General features: G+C 41.6%; 1 protein-coding gene across 4 annotated transcripts in view; it reads left to right on the top strand.

Moving 5' to 3' along the window:
* The window catches only part of SSX2IP (SSX family member 2 interacting protein), an 81,752-nt gene that overhangs the window by 20,405 nt on the left and 36,856 nt on the right, over positions 1-24,491 (top strand). For 2 of the 4 annotated variants that reach the window (XM_033916655.1, XM_033916657.1), the window contains exons 4-8: positions 1,667-1,879; positions 3,468-3,578; positions 5,564-5,699; positions 20,034-20,109; positions 20,187-20,403. In XM_033916655.1, coding sequence (XP_033772546.1) covers positions 1,667-1,879; positions 3,468-3,578; positions 5,564-5,699; positions 20,034-20,109; positions 20,187-20,403 — 753 coding nt within the window. The remainder of the gene's footprint in view (positions 1-1,666; positions 1,880-3,467; positions 3,579-5,563; positions 5,700-20,033; positions 20,110-20,186; positions 20,404-24,491) is intronic. The other 2 variants (XM_033916658.1, XM_033916659.1) reach the window with 2 other exon arrangements.

Here is a 24,491-nt window from a genome sequence, read left to right on the forward strand (position 1 = left end):
CAATTGGTATCAGAGGAGAGGTGTTGGACTGGTTTCGAAGTTTTCTTATGTCTCGCACCTATCAAGTACGTTTTAACTATGATCTTTCTGGTACTTGGAGTAATCCATCTGGTGTTCTGCAGGGGTCACCATTATCCCCATTGCTTTTTAATGTCTATATGTCATCATTAGGTGAGCAACTGCCCCAATTGAGGATAAAAGTATTTAGTTACGCAGATGATTTTACGATCATTATTCTATTCGCTACCTCTCTCTGAAGTCATCCCTAAAGCAATAGATATATTAAATTTGATGGAGCAATGGATGACTGATTTTATTTAGACTGAAACTTAATTCAGAAAAACCCCAAAATATTTTGTAGCTTCATCACACCCATTTGATACTAAAACATCATTGTGTATCAAACTTAGTTATCCTAGTCAGTCTACTATGAAGGTTTTAGGTGTAATATTGGACCAGGGTTTAACTATGAAGAACCAGGTGGACTCTTTGAAAGCTTCGGTCCATTAGAGCATATTTTGACGTTTCATCATTTAGAATTTTGGTACAATCCCTTATATTAAGTCAACTAGATTACTGTAATATTGCCTATTTAGCAATTTCTCAGAAGAATATGCAGCGATTACGATTGGTGCAAAACACGGCAGTCAGGTTGATTTTGGGGCTGAAGAAATTCGATCATGTAACACCTTCTTATTGACTTCTGCATTGGCTGCCAATGGAGGCGCATGTGAAATTTAAGTTTGGCTGTTTTGTTTTAAGGTTTTATTTGGGTTAGCTCCAAAATATATAACTGACCTTATTTTATTTTATTTTTTTCAACCAATAGAAGCTCACAGTTGAATTTTGTTTCCCCACCAGTTAGAGGATGTAAACTTAAAAAATATTATCAACATCTTTTTTCGTATCAGGCAGCATTATGGGTTAAAGATTTGGAAAAATAGTTTTTGCTTACTAATACTTATGAGGCATTTAGGAGACACCTAAAAACATATTTGTTCTTGAAGCACTCAGTAGGTAATTTGCAAAATCTTATACAATAACTGATCTTTAAGGTTTTTAGTACTAGGTTTTAACTTTAAGTTTTACTCAATTTGTAGTATTTTTAACTATTGTAAACCGCATAGAACTTTACAGTCCTGCGGTATATAAACTTTTTTTTATTTTTTTATTATTATAATATGCCCCAGCAACAGTACCTCTCCTTCCCCAGCTTTTAGATATCTGCAACAAGATCTTCATCAATTTGCTGCTCTTGAGTTGGAGGTCTGTAGACAATCACCTACATAGAAGTTCATCTTCTCTTTTCAGAGCTATCCATATTACCGCTTCATTTGCCTTCTGCCACATTTCGACAGTGATATAAATGGATATAAATGTTGAAAACTTTTGATTTGAAGAAAATATGGGAGTTTTATAACCAGTAATTATAATCTGAGTATTTTGGGTTGCACCACAGAATAATGAAAGGAGTACACCAGACCCGCTGAGGTCTTTCTCCTGTATGTAATTTAAAAATGTTGGATTGTGATTTTTGAATATTTATATTGCATTTTTTGGGCTTGTATGGTGGAGACTTGTATATTGCTTACAGTACCTTTTTATAAAGCTTCATGGTGACAAATATGATAGTCTAAGCTGCTTTTTTTCTCTCGCTCTCTCCTAGGAGATGACTACTCTAGGTTTTCCTCCATTATATGATGAACTCAAAAGTAAAAACTGTAGGCAAGAATTGAATGTAGTATCAGTTATGAACTGTATGAATGAATTGCTTCAACTTCACCATAAGAATCTTCAAGCACGGGAAAATGCAGAGCTACAGAGCTTAAAACAAAGCAGTGACATGGAGCACCTGCAGACCAGCAATTGTAAACTAAAGGTAGATAAGAGCAACCTATTATTTCATATTTAAAAGTTTTGACCCAGTCCTGCGGTGCAGCTCCTTCATCTGATTTTTTTTTTTTTTTTTTTTTGCCTCCCCCACAATTTCTCAGGCAAGGCAATATATTCAAGAGTTATGCCAGTGTTTCTGATGTGGAGAATGGAAGAACTGAAACTTAGCATGCCCCATCTTGAATTTCAAAGGGGGGGGGTGCAGAATTGTAAGATGCAACAAGAGCCTAAGGGACTTATGTTCTGTAAATTTGGCTGTTAAGTTTTATGCTATGTCTGAAGTTTTACTAAACAGCAATACATACTAATTGCCTGCAGCATAACTGCAAAATAAATTCTAAGAAACATGGTTGGTGGTGTAAACTGCCAAGAGATATTGATATTTGAATTTTGAGCTAGCCTAAAAGTTTAGTGGAAAAATAATGGAATTTTCTGCTGCAATGTGTCCTGAGTCCTATCTATAGGTAATATTTCCCTGCTCGCTGTAGTGCCCCTTTCAGTTTTTTCTTTTGTATGAGAGAGAGAGAAGCGTCTTTCTTTCTCCTTGTCTTAGTCCGACTTTGGTCTCTCTTAGAAAATGACACAGGGACCGTTTACTGTGGTAAACCGTGGTCACCGCAGTAAATCCGTAGGAATGGGGACATTTGCAACTGTTTTACTGCAGGAATGGGGACAAGTCCTTTCACCGCCTTGCAGGAACGGGAACAAGACCTTTTACCGCCCCGTGGGAGCGGTGAAAAGTCTTGCTCCTGTGGTAAAAAAAAATTGCACCCGTGTCAGATTCGGCATCTCCTCCCCAGCTTCTCTTGCGCCTATTTTACCTTCAGGAGCCAGCCATGCCATGATGAAGACACAAGGCCTAAGACCAATGTGATTTGAAGAATAAAAATACCAGATGATAAAAGGTAGAAAAAAAAATTATTTTATATTTTGTGATTAGAATATTTCAGTTTTGAAATATGTATCCTGTTAGAGCTGGTATTAGATATAACTGGGGACCGCAAAGCCCAGGCTGTGCTTCTTTAGCTTCCAGCTGGCTTAGAGCTCTCTCTCTCTGACCAGGAGGCAGTTGCTCTCCCCTAACACTATTCCTGCCATGTGTGACTGAAGTATTCTGTTAGCTTAATTTTTCTATGTAGCATTCTGTAGTAATTTGTTTTGTTCAGTTTTCACAATAGTGGAGGGGATATTTGTGAAAGGAAGGGAAGACAGGGGTTTTGTTAATTCTTGCTTTGTATTATTTGTGTTTATAAAATTACAATTACAGTATACAGAATATTGTCTCTCTTTATACTTTAATAAAATAAGTTCAGTATAAAATTATAACTATTCGAGGTTTGTGCGGATGGGATCTGACAGTTTGCAAGGCAGGAATGGGGACTGAGCTCACGGGGATGAGGCGGGAACGGTGATAAATTTTTTCCCCATGTCATTCTCTAGTCTCTCCCTCTTGGGAGCAACCAGGTTTTCATTGGTTTCTCAAAACAGATAAGGCTGGAACAAAATTATCTAAATGAACAATTTATGCCATAATAATGGTTCATTGAATAACATGTCTTTCTACTTCTCCTTAGGATCAACTTGAAACCTCTAAAAGGGAGTTTGCTACCCTCCAGGAAAGAGACAGACAACTGCAATGCAAGAGCAAAAATTTGCAACAGTTGCTCAAGAATGAGAAGGATGAGGTATGTCTGTCCTCTTGTTCTCTTCGGTAAGGCCTTTAAAAACCGTTGCTTATGCCTAAAAAGTATAGAAAATACCTATTATTTCTATAAAACTTTGCTTTTGTGACCCAGGATAGTCAAATTTTGCAATTTACCTATTTAAAATGTAAAAACGCCAAATTTTCATCTTTTCGTTCTTATAAAGTCATAAAAAGCAACATATAAATCACATTTAATCTGTGTTTATATTGAAGTTATACAAGGTTTAGAAGTGAGTAGGTTTTTTAGATTTGTGATTGTTGTAACTCGCTTTCACAAATCAGCCCTCAGATGTAGTCTCCCATCATGTTCTCATTATATTGTCCTTGGTAACAGCGTTCAAAAGTCCAGTATAGCCTGATGGAAGCACTCACCTTTCATCTTTTGAGTATGCTCCCAAGTTATTCTTGAAAGTCTCAAGATGAGATTCAAGGACATGGACTTTGTGAGACATCCTACAGCCCATTTTATGTTAATTCTTCACCAGATTATCAACGAATTCCATATAGTTTTCGGCCTTGTGATTGCCCAGGAAGTCCTTAACTACTGCAACAAAGCTGTTCAAGCTGCTTTCTCCTTCCTAGTTAGCCTCTTAGGAAATTCCTTGCACTCCAGGATCATCTTTATCTATGGTCCAGAGAAGACACCAGCTTTGACCTTTGCCTCAGGCAGATTTAGGGAAGATGTCTTGAAGGTACTTGAAAGCTGCCGACTCCTTATCTAGAGCTCTGACAAATTGTTTCTTTAGGTCCAATTTGATGCACAGTTGTAGCATCTGCATCTTCTGGGGGTCCACTAGTGGTTCCCATTTGACATTGTTTCTCCCCACAGAACTTGGTCTACTGTGGCCAGCCTCATTGGAAATGCACCTTTGTGTCCCTGCTGTTTCAAAGGCAGAGATAGCAGGGAAACTTGGCAAAATCACCTTGGAGACCCATTAGGAATGCCACCATTTTGAAGTCTCCAATGACCTCCCAGCCGTACTCATCATACTTCAAGGCGCCTAGTAAGGTATTAATGCTGTTGTAATCCTCTTTGAGGTGCACTGAGTGAGCCAGTGGAAGAGACAGGTACTTGTTCCCATTATGGAGCAACACAGTGTTGATGCTCCTGGATGAGCTGTCAACGAAGAGATGCTACTCTCTTTCAAGTTATAGGCGATTCCAGTTGCCTCAAACAGACTGGTCACATTGTGGCAGAAGCAGAGCCCATCTTGATAGGTGAAGGTGGAAAAAGCTTGGTGATGCTTCCTCTGATCTGTGGCTTGCACACTTTCATCCATCAAATTCCACTGCTTTAGCTTAGACATCAAAAGGGCCCCTAAGTTCATTCAACTTGGAATCAATCTAGAATGTTCTGCTAAAAAAGGTGCATTTCAAAATATCAGTGTCCTGGTCACAAAAGCAAAGTTTGAGTGGAATAATGGCCATTTTCTCTACTTTTGTGGAATAGGCAATTAAGAAATAGTACCCAGGGAACAAAAAAAGTAAAATAAAATTTTGTTACATAGTGCTTTTTGTAAGTAACACTACTGCCTGTAGAAGTGAGACATGGGTGGAACTGTGGTGATAATTGTTTCATTTAAGATATTGCATTTCTATGAACCATTTTCCTAATTAGAATAGTAAAGAATGAGAGCCAGGGTATATGTGTCTTTCTTTTATTTCCATCAGTTAATTAAAATAGTAGCCCTTTAGCACAGTGAGCTCTTTTAACATACCAGTCCAGTGGAATTATACCACACTTATTTGTGCAGATTTCTCTTCCTTTGAAATATTCTAAATATGTAGAAATTCAAGGAAGCGACACGCGATTGTTTTATTAGTGTATGCCTGATTTCTAATGTCAGATTTTTGCTTTGTTAATCCGTTAGTATGTTATGTATATAATACCACAGCTTCTATACTAGTTAAAATAGAAGAATCCATTGCAAATAAAGTATAGCCATGTAAATTTGCTTTTTTTAGGTTCAAAAACTGCAAAATATCATAGCAAGTCGTACTATTCAGTATACTCATGATATGAAGAGAAAAGAACGAGAATATAATAAACTGAAGGAGCGTTTACATCAACTTGTGATGGACAAGAAGGATAAAAGAATAAGTAAGGACATTGGCAGAAACATTGAGACGCTACAGTTATCTGAAAATAGATACTGAGGCTGCTTAAAAATCAGTTGTGTTGTAGTACAGACTAGGGATGGGCACCTAGAAATTTGTTTTTTTTGTTTCAAACAAATGTTGATTGCATGTTCTTTTCCTGATGGTGTGTGCATGCACAAACTATTCTGCATAAACAACTCAACAGGAAAAAATGCACACTGAGTGGAAGAGATTCTATAAATAGTGATCAAAATTATGCACTGGGAAAAAAAAATCAGCACTATTCTATAAAGGGTGCATGGCTAATTCCCACGTCTGAGTTTAGGCACCAGACATAACACCTGCAGGGATCTGGTTTAAATACTGGTGCATAAGTTAGGCACGGACTTCTGGTGGAGCCACGATGCTGAAAGGAGGTAAGTGAACTCACTCTGTTCCTCTCATGCTGAGCCCTTGTGCTAAGTGCTGCTAGCAGGAAACAAAAAGCAGTGGTGGTAGAGGAAAACTTCGGGGATAGCCTCCAGTTCATTCACGTATTGAAAGGAAAAGAGGACTCCGTCCCCTAGAGAGATGTATTCCACCAAGGTTGTGAAGCAGGGTTCTGGAATGGAAGTGAACTGGGCCTTTGATGGGGGTGGAATCTGCTCAACCTCTGACAGACAAAAGTGGCCCTACAGTGCAAGGGGGAGAAGATGCCTGTGAAGATGTTCTGAACTCAGGAACACTAAACTAGACAGTGGACCTGGTGGTTACCAAAGTAGAAAGCAAATTAGAGGTGCTACAAGATAGAATAGAGCAGATAGAAGACTGGCTGCATCTGGTGGAAGTGCAACAGGAGAAGATATGCAGCACTTTACATTTTGACATTTATAGATAGATTGTAAGCTCTTCTGAGATGGGACCAACTTGGACAGACAGACATGAAATACAGTATAGGCTTTTTTCACTACGAGAAAAATTCTGGGTGGGCATATAAACATGACATTGGGCAAAGCTGATTAGATAAAAAGGAATGGGGAAGAAATCAGGGAAGTTAAAATGTTATGAAGCTCTTTGTGCCCAAATGCATAAGATTTATGGAACGTGCTATGCCCAAATGAAAAAATTTACATTCTGTTCAAGTAGACATCAGTCCTATTTGAGAATTAACTATATTTCCATAGAATGGAAAAATATTGGGCTATGGAAAGATGTTACCATACATCCTATCTGCCGTCATTTACTATGTTTCTATTATATTAGACGAAGCACCTATTACAGGGATGCTGGGTTGCTGGGAGGTAGAGGGTTAAGAATATCCTGGTGGGCAGTTTTGTACATTGGCCAAAAATTCAGCAAAGTTTGGTGGACAAATGGCGAGAGTATTTCTCTAAATGACACTGGAGGTGTGTCCACAGGAACATGGGTTCTTTCCCTGTATAGGGCCCCCAAGAAGTGTGATATTGGTAAACTGTTAGCAGACCATTAGCAAGAGGGACAGGGATGTCCAATGCCCCCTCTTCTAGTTGCTATTGCTATTGAGGCCCTGGCTATGAGGATCAGGAACTCGGAGCATATTACCCCAATAGAGGTAAAGGGGGGTAAAACAACATTCTTCTCTATGCAGATAGATTGGACATAATTATTAATGTATCGACATGTTCTCTTCTGCAATTGCTCTCCGAACTCAATTACTTTGGGAGAGTCTCTGGCTTTAAAGTAAACATAGAGAAGCCCAAAGCCCTCCTGTTTCAGGTCAAACCATCAGACATCTCTGACTTCCCATTTAAAGTTATGGAAAAATGATTACAATATTTAGGGAATATGTGTAACTCATGAATTAGAAGACCTTCATAATCTAAAAAGTGATTACCTTACTGCCCAGATCTGAAAAATATTTAGATGTCTGGAAGCTTCTGGTGATGACTTAGTGGGGAGGGTGGCTACCATTCAGATGATAAGTTCTGTCTAAATTTGTATTCCTATTTGCACAGCTACCCATAAAAATCACAAAACAGCAGTTTCTTAATTGGGAAAAAATGCTTAGAGATGGCTGGGGAGGAGACCTAAAATTTGGTGGGCTAGACTTCAGTGTGCTAGGGACCAAGTTGGGATGGGGGTCCCTAATTTAAAGAAAGATAACACAGCAGTACTTGGAGCAATAATGGAGCACTATTTGGATCATAGTTAGGTGCACTGAGTTAGGATTGAGAGAGAATGTCTGTCCCCTTTGTCAGTGCTTGAAATGGAAACATAAATTAGACAGTATTCTGAAATGGAATAGTAAATCCTTCAGGCATATGTTTTAACCCCCTTACTCCTGTTATGGGAGGGGGTTATAGACTCCTCCATTCAGCCAAATTGAGGACTTTCATCCATGGTGCACAGGGTATTTTTTACTTCTTGGCATAATAGACTAAATTAAATTGGATTCTCTTTCTGTATATATTTCTTCACAAAAGAGTTATTAGCTCAGGCTCAACTGCAAGACTTAACTGGAAAATTCTGTTTTTCCGGTATTTTTAGGGCAGATACTTCCTTTTGAAATTGGACTCTAAAATAAATTTTCATAGGGATCCCACTAAAATTGAAGTCGTCCTTTTTAAATTGCCAGAGAGGGAAGAAGTTTCTTTTTAAAATATACATGGAGTTGGGCTCTATGCATTCCCCTCTAGAAGTTTGAGGAGGATCTGCTTGGGAGGCATCATCGGAGCTGAAAATTGGAAAGGGTATATGTGAGTATATTAATAAAGGGATCCCCCCCACTAATTACAAACAAGTGCAATTCCAGCTGTTGGATAGATCCTATTGGACACCTGTTAGGAGTCTCAGGATGGGGAGCTGTAATACAGGCAGTAATAGAAGAACTGTGATATAACGGTTGCTTTGGAACACACACGGTGAAGCTGTCCTTATCGAGGAAAATATTGGGTCAGAGTTTGAGCTAGGGTACATCAGTGGACAGATGAAGCTTAAAGTAATAGTAAAAACAACTTGTATCCTTTGATTAATTCCAGGCTGGGTTTCCTCGGCTGTACCCCCTAAGAGTTCAGGTCACCTCTTGGTTTTGGTTTCAAAAATGGATACAGGGAAAAGGGGGGAGGCAGAATTGTGAGAAGCTGTTCCATAAGATGGTTGAACTGCCCTTGTCAATGGTATTGGCATCAGATTGGTTGAAGGAGGATTGGTACATCCTACAAGGGGAAAGCACACCTACTTGGTAAATAGAAATGTTGTTTATTAGATTGTATATGGAAACCTTCACTTTGCAATTGTTTTTCAACGTTCCCATTCTTGCTTCTATATTGGGGATTTTTATTTTTATTTTTTTTAAATAACAGCTTTCATTGAGATACACCTCAAGCATAACATATACATATAGAATACAGCAGCAAGAAAATAAAGTGCAAGCAACCGCACTCCAAATAACACCCAAAGTGTAATCAAGAACAAATACAAATGTAATCCCCCCAATCTAACAATAACAAACTACAAAACCCACCTATACGCAGTCAAATTCCCCCCCTCACCCACCCCCCAGGGACAAAACACCATCCTCACAACACCCAATTAGGTCGAGAAGCATCCAAAACCAGAAAAGAAAAACCCAGAAATGGAATAGGGATATAAATAGAGGTTCCCCCTAGTCGCCGCCATCCCAGGCCAGCCCCATGGTCGACTCAGTGCCCCAATCCGCCCCTGCCACTGATCCCCACAGAAGCCCGAAATCTGCGCCAAATGTGTGCATAGCTATGAAGTTTACCATGGCGTAGGGCTGTTAAGTGGTAAAGAAGTTGCCAATTAAGCAAGCGATGCTCTACCATGGCCCACGTGGGAGGGAGCACCTGGTTCCAAAGGGAGGCAATAGCTAATCTAGCAGCAGTGAAGGCCAACTTATAAAACATAGAATCACCTCAAGCTAAATCCAATTGATGCCAGAACAACAAGGCATGTCGCCAATCCACCGGAATGGGGATATCCAGAATCCGAGACACCCGAGCAAAAATCCCAATCCAGAACCCAGACACCCGCCCACACTGCCACCACATATGGAAATAGGTACCCACCTCTCCACAGCCCCTCCAGCAAAGAGCACTTGCACCTCCCTGCCAGCGAGCCACTACCTGAGGGGTATAGTACCAACGAAAGAGAACCTTGTACCCATTTTCAATCAACAAGGCCGCTATACCCGCCGAAGAAATCTCTGACCAGATATCCCCCCAGGTGTCCCAGGATACATCAGAGCCCCAATCACCCTCCCAAGCCCTCATGTAGGAATGTGGGGTCCCCCGACAATTGAGGCATCTATATATAGCAGAAAGAGCTCCCTTCCTGAGCACCGGTCCTAACAACAGTTCAAAGGGAGTCTTACCCCCCCCCCCTCAGATCCCTCAAAATACCCGAGGCTCTGATATAGGAAACAAATCTCTGACCCCAAAGCCAAACCTGCCCCGGAGCTCTGTAAAGGGTCGAATACGGCCCAGAACCGGATACCACAATTGACCCACACACACTAAGCCCCTAGTTTCCCAATCAGCAAATACTCCACCACCTCGTCCCGGTGGGAAATCTGGATTATATCTTAACGGGGCCTACTCAGCAATAAACTACCCCGGGTCTGATTCCAAACCCTCAAAGAAGTTCCCACTGAGGACAGACCACCCTCCAGCCGCACCCTGCCAGGTAACCAAGGCCGATGTAACAAAGGCACCCCACCACTTAAACTTTGCTCTATCTCCACCCACCGTTTCGCCTGTCACTCTAAAAGGGCGCGCAGCTGAGCAGCCTGATAGTATTTTACTACGTTGGGGACCCCCAACCCGCCATCACTCCTACCCATACATAAAACCGTCCTACTCACCCGAGGTCTCCTACCAGCCCAAATAAAGTGAGAGATTTGCCGTTGAACTCCCTCCAACGTATTCCTATCTACCCAGAGCGGCAGCACTTGAAACAAAAATAAAAGACGAGGCATAATCATCATTTTCACAACTGCCACCCTACCCAACCACGAGAAATACTGATCTTTCCAACTAAGCAAATCCTGTCGAATATGTCGAAAGAGCGGGGGAAAATTAAGATCATAGATATCCACTCCCGGAGGTCCGAAATAGACCCCGAGGTAGCGGAGAGAATGCTGAACCCACCGGAACGAAAACCGGTTTCGGAGATAAGTCACTCGATCATCGGACATGTTAATGTTAAGGAGCTCAGATTTTCCAACATTGACACGAAATCCCGACACCTTACCATAAGCATCCAACTCCCGTAAGATAGCCTGCAGGAAACCCTCAGGGTCCTCCACCGTAAACAAGAGATCATACGCAAACAAAGCCAACTTATAATCCCCCCCCCGGCACCGCAACCCCCTTGATATCCCGATTCAGCCGCACCCTCTGTGCCAGGGGTTCTATCGTCAAGGCGAAGAGAAGAGGTGAGAGAGGACACCCCTGACGCGTCCCCCTTGCGAGCGAAAAAGTCTCCGAGTAACCCCCATTTACCTTTATACATCCAATAGGGCAAGTATAAAGGATCTGGATCCAATCCCGCATGCGCGGACCCAAGCCTACAGCTTCTAGAACCCTGAACAAGAAAGGCCAGGAGACTCTATCGAACGCCTTCTCAGCGTCGACAGACAGGAACACCGTTTCCCTCACTCCCCCCCTTGCCCTTTCAAACAAGTTGTAAACCCGACGAGTATTGTCACCCACCTGTCTTCCCGTCACAAAACCCGACTGATCCGGGTGTATCAGCCGAGGAATCCAACTCATCAATCTGTCAGCCAAGATCCGCGTAAACCCCCAACAACGAGATCGGCCTATATGAAGCACACTGCAGGGGATCCTTCCCCTCCTTGGCCAACACCGTCACACCCGCTAATCTCATAAAGTAGGGGAGGGCACTATTCTCCTGCAGGGAATTAAGAAAACGCAACAAAGGAGGCAGCAAAAGATCCTGAAAGCGTTTATAATATCGAACAGTAAAACCATCCAACCCTGGCGACTTGCCAAGGGGCATAGAACGCAGCGCTCCACGAGCCTCAACCAACGTGAGAGGACGGTCCAACTGTGCCACATCATCAAGCGCAATCCGGGTCAACTCCGCTGAAGCCAAATAAGCGTCCAGGTCAGGTAAGGACCCAGAAGTTTCCGGTGCATAGAGATGGGAGTAATACTCCACGAAACGTGCCCGAATAGCATCCTCATTCCGCAACAACTCACCAGAGGCTGCCCTTAGTGAAAGAATCTGATTGCGCGTCTGCCGTACTTTCAGACGATGGGCAACCAGTCGACTAGCTTTATTAGAAAATTTAAAATAGCGTTGTTTGAGAAGCTGTAAATTATGGTGTAAACGCTCCAGGTCAAGAGCCTGAAGATCCCGGCGTGCTTGAAACAAACGTTCCCGTAATGCAACATCCCAAGGGCTACGCTTGTGCAAGCCCTCCAATCTACCAATCAAAATCAGCAAAGCCGCCGCCTCTTCCCATCGTTTACGTTGCCGGGCTGAGGCCAGGGCTATCACTCTGCCCCTAAGGGTAGCCTTTAACCCCTCCCAAACCGCTTCCAACGAAGCACCACAATCTACATTCACATCTAAATAGTCCTGTATCCACCCTTCAATCTGCACTCCCACCTCCGGATCATCCAGAAGACTATCGTTAAAACGCCAGAATTTGCGTCCCGAGCTACCACCCTCACCCAGAAACCGCAACCAAACTGGGGCATGATCCGACCATGTCAAAGACTCAATCCCCGCTGATTCCACCCTCCGAAGCAGTTCCCGCTCCACAAAAACATAATCAATTCTAGAATACGAGGAATGGATACCCGAAAAATAAGTATAATCTTTCACCGATGGATGGAGCCTCCGCCAACAATCCACCACATTCAGAGTAGCTAAGGCCTCCCTCAACAGTTTACGATCCCGCCTCCTATATTGATCCGCCCTCCCTGAGTTATCTAGATGAGGGGTTACTGTGAGATTGAAATCCCCACCTAGAACTAGGGCACCCCCCTTAAACTTGAGAATTCTAGGCACTAACTCTCGAAAGAAGACCCCCCTGACCCTCATTGGGAGCATAAACATTAACCAGGGAGTACAAGACCCCCTCAATCATAGCCTCCAACATTATATATCTACCTTGAGGATCCCGCGCCACCCTCTGCACTTCACAACGAATCCCCTTACGAATAAGAATACCCACCCCACCCCTCTTAGAAGTGCCTACCCTGGAAGCCCAGAAGACCTGCGGAAACCTAGAATCCCTAACTAGAGATTCATGGGACTGGAGTAGATGTGTCTCCTGGACGAAACATACATCAGCCCGCAAGCGAAGCAGCTCCCTATAGAAAGCTCGTCTCTTAGTGGGGGAATTCAGATCCCTGATATTATAAGAGACCAACCGGAATCCCTCCATAATCCAAATATAGGAATGGCAATGCAACCCCACCCCCTGTCAACTTGTCCCCACATCTCCCGCAACCCCCTCCCCCAAAGTGAGAGTCCACAGATCTCCCACCAGCATACAAGGAAGTGATCCATCTCCATGGCCCCTTTCACAAACCCCACAACACAACACTAACTGTCAAATACAGTTCCCACAACAAACCCCAGAATTCAATCCGCCACCCCCCAGGCCCCCCCGCACCACACTTCTCACCCCCCCTCCCCCATAGTACAGCAGTCCCCCACAGAACACCAATACATCACTCCAACTACCCCCTTCCCACCCTCCCCCAGAACCAGTCCATGGGCAACCCCCACACAGTTCCTTTCCAAAACTCAAACCCAGGTACCCAGCTCCAAGGAGGGGTCCATACACACCCCCCCTGCAGGTAGGGAAGTATTGAAAAAAAACCCAAAAAAACTGGAACAATACAAGCACAGTCAGTCAGCCCTCAGGGGGGGGTACTGGATGTAGAAGCAGTAGCTGGAAGAGGGTGTCCCCCTCCACGACCGCCCCTCCTGGGGATTTTTATTTATTTATTTGTTAGTATATTGAACTACTCTATTTCCAGATTCTGTTGTAATATGGAATTCTTTTTTTTTTTTTTTTTGGGGGGGGGGGGCAGGAATGGAAGAGAGGGTGATGGGAGATGTGCCAGGTATAGAAGTGTAAGCAGAAAGTTATGATTTTGTATACTACTCTCAGGATTATTATATTATAGAGAGGTGGGGCTAAATTTGTATTGATTATTGTGAGCTTGCCAGGACAGATAGGGACATAAGAAATGCCTCTGCTGGGTCAGACCAGAGGTCCATCGCGCCCTGCAGTCCGCTCACGCGGCAGCCCATCAGGTCCAGGACCTGTACAGTAATTCTCTAGCTATACTCTTCAATCCCCTTTTCCTTCAGGAAATCATCTAATCCCTTTTTGAAACCCAATAGCGTACTTTGTCCTATCACACCCTCTGGAAGTGCATTCCAGGTGTCCACCACCCTTTGGGTGAAGAAGAACTTCCTAGTATTGGTTCTGAATCTGTCCTCTTAATATTTCCGAATGCCCTCTCGTTCTTGTAGTTTTAGAGAGTTTGAAGAATCTGTCCCTATCCACTTTCTCTATGCCCTTCATGATCTTGTACGTCTCTCATGTCCCCTCTAAGCCTTCGCTTCTCCAGGGAAAAGAGCCCCAGTTTCTCTAACCTTTCAGCATATGAAAGGTTTTCAATACCTTTTATCAATCGCGTCGCTCTTTTCTGAACCCTCTCGAGTATTGCCATATCCTTCTTAAGGTACGGCGACCAATACTGGACGTAGTACTCCAGATGCGGGCGCACCATCGCCCGATATAACGGCACGATAACATCCTTCATTCTGGTTGTAATACCTTTCTTGATAATACCTAGCATTCTGTTTGCCTTCTTTGAGGCCGCTGCGCACTGTGCTGACAGCTTCATCGTCTTATCCACCAGTACCCCTAAGTCCTTCTCTAGGCTACTTTCACCCATTACCAGCCCTCCCATCGTATAGCTGCACATCGGGTTTCTGTTTCCTATATGCAAGACTTTACATTTCTCTACATTAAAGTTCATCTGCCATTTATTCCCCCACTCTCCCAGTTTGTTCAGGTCCCTTTGTAAATCTTCACAGTCCTCTTTAGTCCTAACCCCACTAAGCGAATTTTATAGTCTCATACTTCATCCCTGTTTCTAGGTCATTAATAAATACATTGAACAGCAGCGGTCCAAGTACCGACCTCTGCGGAACACCACTCGTGACCCTTTTCCAGTCTGAGTAGTGGCCCTTCACGCCTACCCTTTGCTTCCTACCCGCCAACCAATTTTTGATCTATCTATGTACATGGTTCTTCAGCTTTCGTAGTAGGCGTTCATGGGGGTACCATGTCTAAGGCTTTTTGGAAATCCAAGTATACGATGTCTATGGGGGCTCCTATATCCATTTGTTTGTTAATTCCTTTGAAGAAGTGCAATAAGTTCATTAGGCATGATCTTCCCTTGCAGAAGCCATGTTGGCTTGTTTTCATCAGTTTATTTCTTTCTAGATGCTCTTCGATGCTGTCTTATCAGTGCTTCTGCCATCTTCCCCAGGACCAATGTCAGACTTACCAGTCTGTAGTTCCCCGAATCACCTCTCGATCCTTTTTTTAAAGATGGGTGTAACATTTGCTATCTTCAAATCCACCCCTGTTTTCAGGGATAGATTGCAAACCTGCTGTAGTGATTCCGCTATTTCTTCTTTTAGTTCTTTCAAAACCCTAGGGTGGATTCCGGCCGGGCCCGGAGATTTGTTTTTAATCTATCTATCTGCTTGAGTATGTCTTCGAGGCTTACCTCTATGGATGTTAATTTTTCTGAATGTAACCCGCTTTGACAATTAATAGGCGTTATATAAATAAATCAGTCTATACCATTGTTTGCTTAAGATTGTTGATAGGGAATTGTTTTGGTGTTTTTCCCTTTGGAAAAACTCAATAAAAATGTGAATGCTTAAAAAAAAAAAAATTAGGCACACTGAAGCAATATTCTATAACTACACGTGCAGCTTTTCAGAATGCCCCTGACACACCCATTGCCATGTTGCTGTTTGAGTTACACACTAGTAGAGTTAGGCCACCATGTCTTATAGTGCACAACTAAATGTGTTCACAAATTTTAATGTTTGTTTATTAAACCTCTTTATATGCTGCTTAAACTACAAATACACTTCTCCCTCCGGATTTGCGGGGGATAGGGGCAAAGCCGGACCGCGAATGGCAAAAAAACCGCGAATATCTGGCTCTGACCCACCCCCGTCTCCCTCCCACCTTCCCGAGCTTTCGGGGCAGGAGCGATCTTCCTATGCTCCTACCCCGTGCAGATCGCCATTAGGAAATGGCTGCTGTGAGTTCCCGTAGTCTCTCGAAACTACGACAGGAACTCCCTACAGCTATTTCCTAATGGCGATCTGCACGGGGCAGGAGCGTAGGAAGATCGCTCCTGCCCGGAAAGCCCGCTAGACTACCAGGTAAGGCCGGGATGCCAGGGGGAAGACTTAACGATGGGTTTTCTTTTTTTCTTTTTTCCCCCTCCCTAAAAAATCGCGAATATGTGAACCACGATTACCGAAACTGCGAATGGGGAGGGGGAAGTGTAAGATCAAAGTGCCAATTCAGTATAGGTAGAAGATCATTTTATCTGAAAGCTTAGGGACCAGGCCTTTTTTGATTTTTGGAATGGTAATAATGTTAATCTAAAAAAGACAGACTATAAGATCATAAAATTGCAAGCAAATATTAAGCACTTCAAGCACTTCAAAGAGCCTTCAGTTGGTCATATGCCTACACAGGCTGACATGTTCCTGCCTCAAATTTTCATGTACGACAGATATAAAATATAATATAGGAGTGCACATCCCAACAATCTTCATAGTCTTTTATTTTACATATTGTGTTTGGAAAGAATGAACACAACTGAGGAAAGAGTCACACTATTCACAAAAAGCTCCTTTTACAAAGCTGCTACCACAGCTTTGAAAAAGGGTTGAAAGAGTGCCATGGTGATCTGTCACCTGCTATTCAGAGCGGAATTACTATTTACAATTCATTGCTCATATTAGTGTTTATCAAGGCTTGCATATTTAATAAAGCCTATGATACTTAGCTTTTGAAATCCGGCTGTTATTGTATTGCTGGCAGCACACAGCTATATTGGAAAGCTGTAAAAATGGCTGAGCTGATGTTCACAAATCGTGGCCGAGTCGCAAATCTCTTGTTTCGCTTGACAGAGTGTCTCCGTTTCACTCTGTTAAGAGCTTCATCAGGAGATTTACTGTTGTTCAACCTTAATGCTGTTTCCTTTTAGCGATCACTATTTAAAAAATCACTGCCAACTTTAATTTATGTGTGCCCGCAACATTGGTACATGCAAGACCAGTTACCCTGTCCTTTGTGTTCTTAAAACTAGATGGTGTTTGTTCGAACATCAGCTGTTGTCAGTGTTTTTCTTATGAATATAGCGCCAGTAGAGAGCTGTATCATCAGCATTGTAAATTTGTTCAGGACCAAGGTTTCCATCATGTATCCTCTTTGAAAATTCACCAACCTCATAATAGGCAGAAGCTTTTTCACCACAAATGTTGAGCAATTTAACACTATGGTGGTGCTTAAATTTCTGCAGCCAACCTTCTGAATAGTCACACTCACCATCAACGTTCAGTTCTTGATAGTATTTTTTGGCTTGCTTCATTAGCATCAAATAAGCACATGATCTAAATCTTCGGGTTTTTTGCCCTGTGCAATGTTTTTCTGGTTTTCATTCATTTCTGTTCATCATTCTCACTGTAAAAACTTTTATCTTTCTTTAAGTCATATATTGTTGTTGTTCCATACCGTATTGTTCAGACACACCTTGATCAAGCTTCTTCAATACCTCAACTCTGCTATTGGCAAGAGATAAACACTTCTTTTTCTGCTTCTCACTGCCACCCTGAGTGGAATCTGCAGCTCTTTTTTGCCACCTTCCCACCCTCTGACCTGAATTGTGCAGGTATCATGAGAAAAGCATGCACCTGCGTTAGTTTCAGCGTGTGTCACATCGGGGAAATTGACTAACATAGTAACATAGTAGATGACGGCAGATAAAGACCCGAATGGTCCATCCAGTCTGCCCAATTTTTTTTTCTTCTTAGCTATTTCTGGGCAAGAATCCAAAGCTCTACCCAGTACTGTGCTTGGGTTCCAACTGCCGAAATCTCCATTAAAACCTACTCCAGCCCATCTACACTCTTCCAGCCATTGAAGCCCTCCCCAGCCCATCCGCCACCAAACGGCCCTATACAGACACAGACCGTGCAAGTCTGCCCAGTACTGGTCTTAGTTCAATTTTTAATATTATTTTCTGATTCTAGATCCTCTGTGTTCATCCCACTCTTCTTTGAACTTAGTCACAGTTTTACTCTCCACCACCTCTCTCGGGAGCGCATTCCAGGCATCCACCACCCTCTCCGTAAAATAGAATTTCCTAACATTACCTTTGAATCTACCACTCCTCAACCTCAAATTATGTCCTCTGGTTTTATCATTTTCCTTTCTCTGGAGAAGATTTTGTTCTATGTTAATACCCTTCAAGTATTTGAATGTCTGAATCATATCTCCCCTGTCCCTCCTTTCCTCTAGGGTATACATATTCAGTGCTTCCAGTCTCTCCTCATACGTCTTCTGGCGCAAGCCTCCTATCATTTTCGTCGCCCTCCTCTGGACCGCTTCAAGTCTTCTTACGTCTTTCGCCAGATACGGTCTCCAAAACTGAACACAATACTCCAAGTGGGGCCTTACCAATGACCTGTACAGGGACATCAATACCTTCTTCCTTCTACTGGCTACCCCTCTCTTTATACAGCCCAGCATCCTTCTGGCAGCAGCAATCATTTGTCACACCTTTAGATCTTTGGACACTATCATCCCAAGGTTCCTCTCCCCGTCCGTGCGTATCAGCTTCTCTCCTCCCAGCATATACGGTTCCTTACGATTATTAATCCCCCAGATGCATTACTCTGCATTTCTTTGCATTAAATTTTAGTTGCCAGGCATTAGACCATTCCTCTAACTTTTGCAGATCCTTTGACTACTTCCGGTTTGTGTCGAATTTTGGTTTTGGGGTTTTCTGAACTTCAGATAAAGGATCTTGTACCTGTAATTAGTTGGTTAGCATTCAGTTTTTGATAGCTAAGGTCTTGTTACTAATTTGCCCGTGCATCTTGAGCACATGCACAAATTTGGACTCGTATCTGGGTGCCATATGTAGAATCCAGGGGCTAATGTGCACTGTCACTGTCAAGCAACATTTATTGAAATGAATGCCCATCTCTAGTACAGAAATTTAGCGTTTCTTTAGCTTGATAAGTTTATCTAGTATTTCTGACTATTCCCAATTCTGAAATCGCTATCAATCTGTTTTCCTGTTGGACTATAAAGAAAATGAGAAATAGGAACTCTTCATAAGAATAGAAATAAAATGGTCTTAAAAGAGGAATTAATAGTGGGTTCAACTATACTTTTACATTCATTAAAATCCCCATGTTGAAGGGGATGATTGATTGTGGTATAATCTGAGAAAACATTAACTCTGTAACACCTTTACAGAAGCTCATGTAAACTGCTCTGAATTGATTCCCCAGTCATTTGCAGTGGTATAGAAGCTTTCAATAAACAAGAGTGACATGCCATCGTTTTTTTTCCTTTCTCACACCTCATCTCCATTTAAATATGGAAGGCATTAAATGCTTGGATCGGGTTAGTAATATGCCCTAAAAGAACTTATGTGAAACTTTTCCTCTGATTGAGAAGTGTGCTATACTTGGTAAACTAAGGGCTCCTTTTACAAAGCTGCGCTAGGGCCTTAACGCGCGGAATAGCACGTGCTAAATTGCTGCATACGCTAGCGGCTCCTTTTGAGCGGGCAGTAGATTTTCAGCTAGTGCGCGCTAAAGCCGCTAGCGCACCTTCGTAAAAGGAGCCCTAAAAGTAGAAGCGTTGCAACACTATGGAGCTTTTTTTTCTTCCAGAATATGTTTTTGCCTCTTTAGATCTGTTAGTCACTCTAAACCAGGGGTCTCAAAGTCCCTCCTCGAGGGCCACAATCCATTCGGGTTTTCAAGATTTCCCCAATGAACATGCATGAGATCTATGTGCATACACTGCTTTCAATGCATATTCATTGAGGAAATCCTGAAAACCCAACTGGATTGCGGCCCTCGAGGAGGGACTTTGAGATCCCTGCTCTAAAAGGAATTTCTTTTTTTTTTTTTTTTTGTACTAGCAAATATTTACTAAGGAGAGAGGAACAAAGCTGATTCTGTAATAGTGAGCACTCTTTTGTAATTCATTTGGTGAAATCTTTCTAAATATGTTTTCATCTAGCCATCGACATTCTGAACTATGTCAGCAGAGCTGATGGGAAGAGGGGTGGCTGGAGAACTGGTAAAACAGATGCCAAGTAAGAGTACAAAATTTCTAAAACCAATTCAAGAATCTTTTGAATTTGAAAATAACTATTGATGGATTTTCTTTTAGGAATGAAGAGGCGATGTATAAGGCTTTGCTGGGTGACTATGAGCAACGCCAAAAAGAGTTAATACTGGAGAATGCTGAGCTCAAGAAAGTCCTCCAACAGATGAAGAAAGAAATGATGTCCATCTTGACACCCCAGAAAACTAACCAGAAAGGCAAAGATGAATCTGACACAGTAAATGGGGAGACTGCAGAAAATCTAGTTAGTCATCAAGTTGTGGGTAATATCCAAAACAAACAAAAAAAAGGATTGTATTGACTGCCAGTTGTATGAAAACATAAACTACTTTTAAAGCTATTGCTGTAGTCATTTAAATTAAATAATTTAAGCAGTGTTGGAACCAATTTTGCATAACTTCAGTCTACAATAGGACATTGCCTCCTATTCCATAACTTTTTTTTATTTTTAACTCATTAAGGAATGTCATGAGGAACTTGGAGCCAAAAGATATCCTTTAAAGAATGAAAAAGGATCCAAATGAAGAGAAAAAAATAAGAAGCAATATAAGCACTGGCAGGTTACATGCAAAACATTGATAACGAAGGCTAAAAGATAATATGAAGAGAAACTTGCCAAAGGGGCAAAAACTCACAGTAACTACTTTTTAAGGTAAAATCAGAAGCAGAAAGCCTGTGAGGGAATCTGTGTCACAATTATATCATCAAAGAACGAAAGGGGCACTCAGGGAAAATAAGGCCATATCGGAGAGATTGATTGAATTCTTTGCTTTGGTTTTTACAGAAGATGTAAGAGATCTACCTGAACTGTAAATGGTTTTCAAGGGTGATGATACAGAGGACTTTAAAGAAATCTTGATTAATCTGAAAGACATATTAAGCCAAGTCGTCAAGTCAGTGATAAATCACCTGGACCAGATGGTATACATTCTGGAGTACTGAAAGAACTCAAACATGAAATTGCTGATTTGCTGTTAATGATCTGTAACTTGTTGCTAAAATTGGTTTTGTTTTGTTTTGTTTTTAAAAGGGTTCCAGGGGTAATCCTGGAAATTAGACTAGTAAGCCTGATTCCGTGTGGGACAAAATAGTGGAAACTTATTTATATATTTATAGATATATAATAAAATATAATATATTTAAAAATATAATATTAAAAAGTGTGTACTTCATGTGAAAAACTTAGGACACCCCATGAAATACTCAGTTCTTTCTTAAGAAATGTTCACATATCAATGTTCTTTTTTTTATTTATCTCTGGAAAAGAAAGTGATGTAATTGCAGGTAAACCACAAAAATTTTCCTTGATTTACTCATGAAACAAAAGATATCTACAAAAATGTATATTCTAACTGAGGAATAAATTGGGACACCCTAATAGTTAATGTTTAGCTGAAATAACTGCAGTGAGATGGAGGATCTACCAGTCTCTGACATTAGTCTGAGGAAAGTTTGGCCCACTCCTCAATGTTGAATTCTTTCAACTGTGAGATGTTTGAGGGGTTCTTGCATGTACAGCCTATTTCAAATCACCCCACAGCATCTCAATGGGATTAAGATCAGGGCTTTGACTCAGCCCCTCCGGGACTCTCCATTTCTTAGTTTTCAACCAGTCCTTGGTGGATTTACTGATATGTTTTGGGTCATTGTCGTGTTGCAGGGTCCAGTTCAGCTTCAGCTTTAATTTTCTTACAGATGGTCTTGCATGTTCCTCAAGCAACCTCTGATACAAGGTAGAATTCATGGTGGATTCTATGATGGTGAGCTGGCCTAGTCCTGCTGCAGTAAAGCATCCCCAAACCATGACACTTTCACCTCCATGCTTCACAGTTGGTGTGAGGTTCTTTTCCTGGAATGCTGTACTTGATGTATGCCAAACTTTTCCTTTTTTTCAAGTGTCTAAATAATTCAATTTTAGACTCATCTGGCCATAGAACACTATTCCAGAAGTCCTTGTGTTTGTCTACGCTCTCTCTGGCAAACTTCAGTCTGGCCCTGATGTTTCTCTTAGAGAGCAAAGGTTTCCTCATTGCACACCTCCCATGCAAATTAAACTTGTGCAGTTTATTTCAGATTGAAGAGGCATGAACTTTCACATCAACAGTAGCAAGAGCATGTTGTAGGTCCCATGATGACATTTTAGTGTTTTGGGTGACTTCTTTTAGCATCTTGTGGTCTGCTCTGGGGGTCAGCTTGTTTGGACAGCCAGACCTGGACATGTTGGCAGTTGTTTGGAAAGTCCTCCGCTTGTACACTATTTTCTGGACTGCGGAATGGCTAATGTCAAATTCTTTCGATATCTTTTGAAATCCCTAACCAGACTTATAAGCTGCTATAATCTTCTTTCTGAAGGCCTCAGACAGCTCTTTTGATCTCACCATGGTGTTCACTCTCACCACAGCAGTTATGAGCACACCGAACTAAATGTTTGAGGTTAAAGTAGGTCAAACCTCCTTCAAAATTCTGAGTAACAATGTTCTAATCATTTGCACCTGATGTGTTACACCTGTGTGTGATTTGAGCCATTTTAAGTAGGAAGATATGCGTGGGTGTCCTAATTTATTCCTCGGAATACACATTTTTGTGGTTATCTTGTGTTTCATGAGTAAATAAAGGAAAATTGTTGTTTACCTGCAATTACATCATTTTATTTTCCAGAGATAAAAAAGATTTGACAATGATATATGAACATTTCTTAAGAAAGAACTGAATATTTCATGGGGTGTCCTAATTTTTTCACATAGTTTCATCCAAGGGAGGTCTTGTCTTACAATTTGCTTCACTTTGAAGGTGTGAATAAACGTGGGTAAGTCAGTTGATGTAGTATATCTAGATTTTCAGAAAATTTTTGATAAAGTTCCTCATGAGAGACTCCTGAGAGAATTAGAGTCGTGGGATAGGAGGCATTGTTCTTTTGTGGATTAGGAATTGGTTGCTTGGACAGAAAATAGAGGGTATGGTTAAATGGCCATTTTTTTCAATGGATGAGGGTAAATAGTGGAGTGCCGCAGGGATCAATACTGGGACTGGGGTTGACATTTATAAATGATCTGGAAATTGTAATAATAATAATAATAACAGCTTATATACCGCAATACCGTGAAGGTCTATGCGGTTTACAAAAGATTAAGCAAAGGTACAAATTGACTGACTTCAAGAGGGGAAGAAGAAAGAGAAGTAATTAGACAGGAAATTCATTGTTGAGGAAAAAAGTGATCAAAAGGACAGTAGGTCGCTATTGAGAGGAAAGAGATAAGTGGATTAGTTGTCAAGATGTTTTAGGAACTGAGGTATATTTAGGAATAAGTGAGGTAATTAAATTTGGAGATGACACAAAACTATTCAAAGTCATTAAAGCACACGAGGAATATTTTAAAAAATGCAGGAAGACCTTAAGAAATTGGTAAACTGGGCATCCAAATGTCAGATGACATTTTATGTGGACAAATGCAAAGTGAGGTATATCGAGGAAAAATAATCCAAATCATAGTTACCAGATGCAAGATCCACCTTAGGATCTGGGTGTCATTGTAGACCCTAATCTGAAATCTTCTGCCCAGTGTGTGGCTATGGAAAAAAAAAAAGGCAAACAGGATGCTCAGAATTATTAGGAAAACGATGGTAAATAAAACTAAGAATTTTATTATGCCTCTATATCGCTCCATGATGCGTCCTTACCTTGGATATTGTGCATAGTTCTGGTTACTTTATCTCAAAAAAGAAATAGCATAATTATCTTAGGACAAACAGGCAGCATATCCTCACAGGGCGATGTCATCCACAGAGCCTGGCATGGATAGGCTGAAAATGGTCTATCACTTTAAATTTTAAGAGCTTTATGACTACCCGCACTGCGCATGTGCTACTGCCCGAAGAGGCTTGCGGTACCTCCAGTTTTTCGTGTTCCACGGAGTGAAGCAGTACTGTTTGACTAGACTAGGATGCGTTGCCTTCCCGCTTTCACGTTTTATTCTTTATTTCTTAGTTAATATTGTTTTTATTTTTTTTACTCAGTTTTTTCTCAGTGAGTTTTTCTCTTTTGCCGTCTCCTTTATTCTGGTCATGTTGACACTTTTGACGGGCTTTAAGCAGTGCTGCTATTCTCAGCAGTCTAATTGCTTCACCGACCCTTATAGTTGGTGTTTTATAGTTTTTAGACCCTGAGCACAGAGTCCTATTTCTGCTCATTCCATCAAGTCCGTTGCCTTCAACATTCATCTCAGCACATGTTGTAGGTCTCTACAGCATATAGTTAGTCAAAGCAGACCTCAAAATGACGCCACCGCTCCCCAGATTTGCATGTTGTCTCTTCTTCAGGGTGTACATTCGCATTGTGGTCACCCATTCTGA

The sequence above is a fragment of the Geotrypetes seraphini genome, chromosome 12, assembly GCF_902459505.1.
Source record: "Geotrypetes seraphini chromosome 12, aGeoSer1.1, whole genome shotgun sequence".
NCBI lineage: Eukaryota > Metazoa > Chordata > Amphibia > Gymnophiona > Dermophiidae > Geotrypetes > Geotrypetes seraphini.